The sequence below is a fragment of the Octopus bimaculoides genome, chromosome 9 (genome assembly GCF_001194135.2).
Source record: "Octopus bimaculoides isolate UCB-OBI-ISO-001 chromosome 9, ASM119413v2, whole genome shotgun sequence".
NCBI classification, from domain to species: domain Eukaryota; kingdom Metazoa; phylum Mollusca; class Cephalopoda; order Octopoda; family Octopodidae; genus Octopus; species Octopus bimaculoides.
In genome coordinates this window covers 30,854,296-30,863,279 of record NC_068989.1, presented here as the reverse complement: position 1 = coordinate 30,863,279, position 8,984 = coordinate 30,854,296, and the positions used below count along the sequence as shown (strand labels likewise).

The window sequence follows — 8,984 nt, the reverse complement described above, 5'->3', positions numbered from 1 at the left end:
TGTGTGTGTGTGTGTGTGTGTGTGTGTCTGTGTTTGTTTGATTAAATAATAAATTTACAGCATTGAATCTAATATTCCTCTAATTATTAGACTTTATAGTGTGACTGTCCCTAACTCTTCTACACCTCATCATGCTCATGGCCAAATCAGTGAATGGTTGCTGAAAGCTATGCTGAAAGCAGATTGGGATCAGGCAATACTTCACCGAGAGGAGATATAAGCTTCTGCTTATTCCTGTCTGAAGTATCGTCCGATACTTCAGACTTATCGTCCAATGAATTTACTCTGTTGACATTCTTCATTGACAGAATTTTTATACCTTTCAGCCTTTCAGTCAAGTCCGCCTTTCTTCCAGTAACATACTGTCCATATAATCTTAAATATTTCTTTAACTCAGGCACAGTAAGTACTTCGATAAGTACCATGATAAGATGTAAAACAATAACAATAGCGTGGATAGTCTGCGGAAGTTTAATTGTCTACATGGAGCGCTACCTAGCCAAGGGAGATAACTTACTTATAGAAAAGCCCTATTGTTATTGCTGTTCTTATTCTGGCTGACTTAAGCCTTGTGAGTGGCTTTGGTAAACTGAATCTGAAAGTAGCTTGTATATATGTATATGTATCTTTGTGTGTGTATTAGGAAGGTGGTGTTGTTTATGTCCTGTTGTCTCAATAGGGCATACTAGCTATGTAGAAACTGCACTGTCATACCTGCAATGTCATTCTTTTGTCATTATTCATGAAAAGAAATCCAACCATTACTCTGTTTATGTTTGAAGGACTTAGGGAATGATTACTTTACATGGGAACAGATGACAGGAAGTTCATCCAGCCATATAAATATCTACTTCATCAAATTTTGTCTTATCCACTGAATTGTGGAAAAATGGACATTAAAAGCAGAGAGAGCAGGATGCACATACTGTTATGTATGCTTATGCACACAGAGTTAATTGTCTACAGAAATGCAGAAACATATATGTATATATGTTTAAGCATCTCTCATATACCATGAGTTTCTATGATGAGTATTCCAGTTTGTTTAGTAGCTGAGTAGTTCATAGAGAATTGTGCCTTTAACATAATACTTAGCCAGAATCAGCATGGAACTGTGAGAAATAATGCTGGATCTTTGGATAATAAGTATAGTCCATCTGATGAGTTCCCATACAATTTCCCTTCTACTCAATTTCATTCCTGAGGTTAAGGGTTAAGTCTAGGCTATGAGACAACACACCCATCATGCCATGATTATAAAGTGAACTTCTTAACCATTTTGTCATACCATCATGCATATATGCACTATCTCTTTTTCTTTCACACACATTCTTGATTATGGGCTCACACATACACACTTGAATGATTGTATGTATGTGCACATACACTCACACACATACCTAAAAAGATTGTCTTCTATTACTCACATACATACACGCCCGCACTTTATTTCACACATCATATTTGTATGTTCTCACACATACTATTGTTCATGCTTCTTCCATACACAGATATGCTCTTTCTCTCATACATTTGCATCTTCTGTCACTTAATAACACTAGATGCTTCCTACCACACACGCACTGCCTTCTCCCCTCGCTACATCTTTCTGTCCACTTACATTTCTGTGCACTTGCATTACATGCATTTTCATCTCACTATACTACTTGTAACTTATTATACAAGCTGACAATATCATCATCAATTTTCACTTAAGCTTTATATCATTCCTCAACAATGTGTTATTGTCTCATGGTTCATCATTCATGGTTTGTATCTCTCCTCTTGTTCATTTTTCTCCACCTCAGTTTGCATCACCCCATCCACAGTTCACTCATTCACAGATCCCATCTCTTCCTCCAACCCTATATTTTCTCCATAGATCATATCACTCTTATACAGGTTCCCTACTGATCTCCTTATTTTTTTATGGACTCCATGTTTTCTATACAATTCCTGTCATTCTTCTAGAGTTTCCATGATGTAATAATTCTATCAAATTAAAAGCAGAATGTATTAGTGATAATGCTTAGCTAGTTACTTTACCTGCTGTCTATATTTTGTCTCCTCCATTATTGAATGTTTATGACCTCTCGCTCTCTCTCTCTCTCTCTCTCAAGTATTTCTCTTGAGTTGAACTTAATGATTGAAGCTTACAAAATACACAAGTTACACACTATTCTACTACATGCAATGAGTTGTACCACAATAAGATACCTATCTACTACTTGCTGAGCTAGTCTATCTACAGGTTGATGTGCTACACTTTTGAAGTTTACAAATTTTTATGCATCATACTGCTGGTATGACTGTGTGGTTAAGAAATTAGCTTTGTAGTAATATTCTTCTAGATATGATACCATTACACAACACTTTAGGAAGAATTGACACCTATAGACTCCATAAAATTAGGTAGATGAAAACAGTTGTTGAGTGGCAGACATATTCCATCGCCTTGCTTAAGACCTCCTCTTTAGGTGCCTAAGAAGAGTTCACTTTATTACAGGCCTCTGAACCAGTCCTCTGGTTTTTTTTTTTCATTTCTTTTGTCTTTTTCTTTTTGCTAGACCTCTGTACACAACACCTTCTCAAATGACTAAGCTATAAAAAATAATTGAAAGAACATTGATATATTTGTAGTATTCAGTAAGTTGGTATTTAATGAATTCTCAATCTGTGACTTTCTGTCTAAATTAGAAATATTAATATTTCTAAGTCTCTCTAAAGGAGACTACAGCAGCGGTACTGGATATTAATAGTTATCACCAAGCAGCCCAGAAAAATAGGACGAATGCTACCATTGATTAACTCCAAGAGACCATCACCTCTAGCTAGCTATGTCCATTATAACCTTCTAGCTAGTTGTGTCTATTATAACCTTCGAACAGGCTGACCTCTCCTGTTCGAAGGTTATAATAGACACGACTAGCAGTACTGATATTAATAGTTATCGCCAAGCAGTCCAGAAAAATATGACGAATGCTGCCGTTGATTCGCTCCAAGTTTCAGGGTATTTGCCCCTTATCAATGTAGAGCAGCCGAACCGAGCAGGTGTCGCTACTGACCATCTGTTCAATAGCAGCATTCGTCCTATTTTTCTGGACTGCCATGTTAGCTTGGTGATAACTATTAATATCTGTCTAAATTGTTTTAATTCAATTTAGACTTTCATTTGTTCATACCTGGTTACATACACATACTGGTACACATCCACACATTCACTTGTATTCTTATTTCACCTCAGCATTTACAACAATATTCTGCTAATTCTTCACATTTCATTGATCTGTTATGCTGCAGATCATGGTCTGCTCTATATGAAGGGAATGTAAGGCACCTTCAACAAGTCTCACTTCTCAATAACAAGTACAGATTCTGAAGAACCAATACTACCAGAGACCCACATTCCAATATTTGTCATGCACCAGTAGTCATTTGTCAAATTTAATATTATCTATGTTATCCTTGACATCAACAAAGGCTTTGACTATGTTTAGTATTAGAATCTCATAGCTGATTTTCCTGCCCATGGACCCTTTATACCTCTTGTCTGTTGGATAGTTGTCTGTCGAACTTTCTGTTGTTGCCTGCATCAATGGTACTTTCCCTGAATCACATTTTTTATCACCATGGTTCATCAACATTTACTTATCTCTTCCACATTCTTCTTTCTGTATATTACTAGTATTTGTAACCACATGCAATCATACTGAGATATCATCCTTCAGTCTTTAAGCTTCTTCACACAGGTGCTCCTCACACTAGATTTGCATAAACTTGCACTATTTTATAAACTTAAAAAACTTCAACCATTTCGTACACATGACACTCTAGTTCACTTTAATTGCAACAAGACAGTGCACTACTTACATGCATGAACAACACACATCTAAAATGCTTAAATGTTGCAACAAATGTTAGGCCTTTTGTTATCCCTTGTAGCTACCTCACATTAAAAAAAAAATGTTTTTCTGGTTTCAGACTAGTGGGGCTGGGTTATCACTTTCACCTTTAGTTGAGCCATCAGCTCCAACACTAATTTCAGTCTGGTATTTTTGTTGATCATTATTTATCAAAATACTAAATTACTTGCAACATTAAGGGTTGCAACTCGATGAATTAATTTACACTGGTATGCACACACAGATACACATTATATGAGCATATGTAAACATGCACATAGCAAATGTGATCCACATGAGCACTACTCATACATATATGGGACATTGCTGCTGCATACATTCATGGCTGTATTCAGAAAAGGACTTTATGGCAGATTGGCTAAAACTTATTCACCAAACCCACTTTATACCCATGAGTTCACAAATTCTTAAGTTTCGACTGTTACTACATTGGTCCCTCCTCTCTGAACTGACAAACTTACCTATAGCACTCAAATTTCTACCTCTTGACTTTCCTGCATTTCTGTGTCTCTTTAAATATTTTTCTTAGTTTCTCTTACCCAGAAATGTTACCCTCTGAAACTACTACCTAATCCACATTTTTCCAAAAAAGCCATCAGCCTTGGGAAGTTTAGGCTGAATATAGAAATCATCTGTCTATAAGGGAAGGTCGCTGGCATTGCTTTTCTAAATAAGGAAAGGTGAAATATCAATATTCTTTTATTTGTTTCAGTCATTTGACTGCAGCCATGCTGGAGCACCACCTTTAGTTGAGCAAATCGACTCCAAGACTTATTCTTTGTAAGCCTAGTACTTATTCTATTGGTCTCTTTTGCCAAATCACTAAGTTACGGGGACGTAAACACACCAACATCAGTTGTTGAGCGATGTTGGTGGGGGACAAACACAGACACACAAACATATGTATGTGTGTGTGTGTGTGTGTAAAAGCACATTGGTTGTGAGTTCGAATCCTGGACTGGGCTGTGTGTTGTGTTCTTGAGCAAGACACTTTATTTCACGTTGCTCCAGTTCACTCAGCTGTAGAAATGAGTTGCGATGTCACAGGTGCCAAGCTGTATTGGCTGTTGCCTTCCCCTTGGATAACACTGGTGGCGTGGAGAGGGGAGGCCGGTATGTATGAGCGACTGCTGGTTTTCCATAAACAACCTTGCCTGGGCTTGTGCCTCGGAGGGTAACTTTCTAGGTGCAATCCCATGGTCAGTCATGACTAAAGGGGGTCTCAGCATATATATATATATATATATATATATATATATACGACAGGCTTCTTTCAGTTTTCATCTACCAAATCCACCCACAAGGCTTTGGTCGGCTTAAGGCTGTAGTTGAAGACACTTGCCCAAAGTGTCATGCAGTGGGACGGAACCCAGAACCATGTGGTTGGTAAGCAAGCTACTTTATTTCCTTAAATTTGCCATGAGGGCAGTACACAGAGTAGCTACGGGCTGGACGAGGACATTAATGAGACGAATGATAACGAAAATGAGTAAAAATGAGAGGAACACCAGCACCCGCCGACCAATAACCCCTTTATGGTAAGCAAGCTACTTACCACACAGCCACAACTATAGTTTTTTTTTATATTGCATTGTTTTACATTGATTTTTTCTGTATAAGTATGATTTGTGTGCATTTTTCTTAATTTATAAAATCTTAGAACAATTAACTTTCTTATTAATCATGAAATAAATGTGGAATTTGCAAGTCAGGCAGCCTGAAACAAGCAGAGTTATGTCCCTTGTTCACAAACTATGATACAATGATTGTAGTAAGTTTTGAAGTACTGAAGCATTTTAACCTCATATTTATAGAGACAGGTATTGTGTATTACTGTTGTTGGTAGCTTGTGTTAGAGATAAACTAAGAGTAATTGTGGAAAACTTAGTTTGACACAACAACAAAAAGAACATTTGCATTCTAGAGAGTTAAATGATACCACAAGCTTGCTTAATTCCTTCCCAATATGGAACAACATATGTTTAAACTCTTGATATTCTGCAACTAATTTATTTATAATGAGGAAATCCTTTCAAGTAGAAGTTATCCAAATTGCTTCTAATCATTTAGAATATAGCCTAGCCAACACTTATGAGCAAGTATGGCCTGGTAGCTTGTACTAGCTTTTGCTAACTGTTTTAGGTGCCTATGTAGTGACAAGCAATGACACCCTTTAACCCCTTTAACGCCCACCAACCTTGACCCAGTGAAACATTGAGGCTGTGACTGCTAGAAAGAGACTGCTATACCAACAGTCAAGAGCTGCTTATCTTCAGCTGAAGTACTGTGAAATGTGTATTGTGAAATGTGAAGACGCATAGCTCAGTGGTAGAGTATCGAGTTTATGATCGTGAGGTTGTGATTTTGAATCCTGGACAGGGCTGTGTTGTGTTCTTGAGCAAGACACTTTATTTCATGTTGCTCCAGTTCACTCAGCTGCAGAAATGAGTTGCGACGTCACAGGTGCCAAGCTGTATCAGCCTTTGCCTTTCCCTTGGGGAGGCTGGTATGCATGGGCAACTGCTGGTCTTCCATAAACAACCTTGCCCGAACTTGTGCCTGGGAGGGTGGCTTTCTGGGAGCAATCCCATGGTCAGTCATGACTGAAGGTGGTCTCAGCAACTGTGAAATAATGTGCCTTGCCCAAGAACACAATGTGCTACCTAGTCCAGGAACTGAACCCATGATTTTCTGATCATGAACCCATGCACCTTCACTTCCTAGTTATTTCTCTCTATTATTAGTGATATATTATGTATTCTTGAGTTATTACCCTCTTTTTGATTAAGACATGTAATATCCTATAACATGTAGCATCCTCAAAAGTTATGTAAGAATTATATTTCCTACATATCTTGGTGAAGAATGTAGAATTAAAAGTTTTAATCAGATCTATTGAAGGATAAATGCATATGAGCTTCATTCACCCATTTACAATATATTTTGTAATTATACCGTAAAGTTTATTATTCATAGATGCTTTTGCTGGTAGGCAAATGCTTGTGACATATTTGTTCATGCAGTAATTCAGAGCAGGGTTGACAAATCTAATGTATCAAAGAATCCTATCTGATAACCCTGTTTGTGTAAAAAGAACACAAATCTGAAACTAGAGACTGTACAGTTAAATGACATTCCTAACTATTGAGATCTATTCTATGAGGGTGCCAATATCTGCTAGCGAGTAACACTGTTTACAGTTATGTATAAAACTGTTACTTTCTCGCTCTGATTGGCCTTGCTTATGTTTGGGGAGCTGCCAACCTGAAAAGTCAGTGAGATACCTGAAGCTGCCTCATCCAACATAGCTATTTCACCTTCTATTAGCATTGTTTGCATGAGAGAGCAAAAGAGTGCCATCTTTTCACGAGCTTTTTAGCTGCTTGGTGAAGGGAGCTTTTGGATTTTAATTATGTACTGTCTGTATTTGACTCTGGAGTAAATTTCTCCAAGTAAGTATATCCCCATAAAAATCTTTTATTTTATTTTATTTATATTTTGTTAAAATGTTAGGGGAGTGAAAATTATGAAATAGAAAAAAAATATAACAAGCATAAACAAAAAATACTACAAAAAATAAAAAATAAAACATCCACAAAAAATAGTCTCTTTAGCATTCATAAGCTGCAGGTGTATATTTTCTATACACTGAGTTATTTTCGTATAAACAATAGTGCTTCTGTATACAAATATTTATTTCTTCTCCATGTAAAGTGTCAAATACTGACTGGTTACTATATCATCTAACAAGCATGTAAACTATCACTTTTCAGCAAACGGTTTCTGCTGTTCTACACTTGAGAACATAGCATCATTGCTGTGTTTTGTTTTATCTTACTATCTGAAACTTAAACTCTATACTGTCTACCTCATTAACTCTGCAAGCTGAAAGTAGGAATATCTGAAATATAACTATACTAGACATTCAACTCTTTTATTTTGTGAAACTTGTGATTAATAATTAATATAAGAAGTAAAAAATGAAATAAAAATATGTAAAGATTAGTACTTAAATCAATTATATGAAATGTAATGCATTGAAAGTTGAATAGTTTCCATCTAATTATTATTCTTATTGTTATCATCAGGCTCTGAGCAGAATCATGAGAGAGCTAAAAAAAATATCTTGCAGTGTTTGAGTTCAGATCTTACCAAGTTAAATTTTACCTTTAATCCTTCTGGCTTGATAAAATAACATACTAGAGATGTTGTGGAGTCAGTCTAATCAGCTTACTCCCTCCCTAAGGTTTTATGCCTTGTGCCCATATTAGAATCAGTGATGTTTAACTACAGCCTTTATATTCAGAGTTCAAATGTTGCCAAGGTTGACTTTGCCTTTCATACTTTCATGAGTTATGAAATAAGTACCAGTGAAACACTGAGGTCCATGTAATCAATCTATTGTTTCCTCATTCCAAATTATTGACCTTGTGCTGATATAAGAAATCATTATTATTGTAAGACAGTGTCAGAATCAGTAGATTAACAGTTTAAATGCTTTGTATTTAACTATGGTGTTGAGTTAAATGTCTATCTTTCTGCCAGCATTGAGATAATTGACTATTTAGAAATCACTAGCAGAGATACCCGGCGTTGCCCGTGTTACATGCAATTGAAAAATGAGACTTTTCTGTTATATTTTCTGTAAGGAACTGGAATACATATGATTCAAATTTCATCAAAATTGTACATGAGGGTTCTTTCCCTCTTTACACACCATAAAAAATTCTAATCATGAGACATGTATCCTATACTATTGATGTTTATGCGCATATTCCAAAATTTCAGTCTTCTGGAACCTGTAAAAAAGATTTTGCTCCTGCAAAATGGAGCTCATGGAGCTGAAAAATGTCGGAGTTAAGGCCCCTATTGGTGATAGGTGTATTAATGTCAACTAGAGAAGTTTAATTGATGGGAATCTTTTTAACTTGTGTGTAATATGTATTGTTTGAATTTCTTTGAAATAGGAAATGTATGTATGTTCACTGGTTTTGTAAAAGAGAGCAAAGCTACAGGAAAGCAAAAGATGAATGATCACGATAATCAGTCAGCTACCGTAGG

General features: G+C 36.3%; 1 protein-coding gene across 7 annotated transcripts in view; it reads left to right on the top strand.

Annotated features, from left to right (window-relative positions):
* The first annotated feature begins 7,226 nt into the window (after positions 1-7,226).
* Positions 7,227-8,984, top strand: part of LOC106875847 (coiled-coil domain-containing protein AGAP005037) — an 877,187-nt gene continuing 875,429 nt past the window's right edge. For all 7 annotated transcript variants that reach the window (XM_052970540.1, XM_052970539.1, XM_052970538.1 and 4 more), the window contains exon 1: positions 7,227-7,375. In XM_052970540.1, coding sequence (XP_052826500.1) covers position 7,375 — 1 coding nt within the window. In that variant the 5' untranslated portion in view covers positions 7,227-7,374. The remainder of the gene's footprint in view (positions 7,376-8,984) is intronic.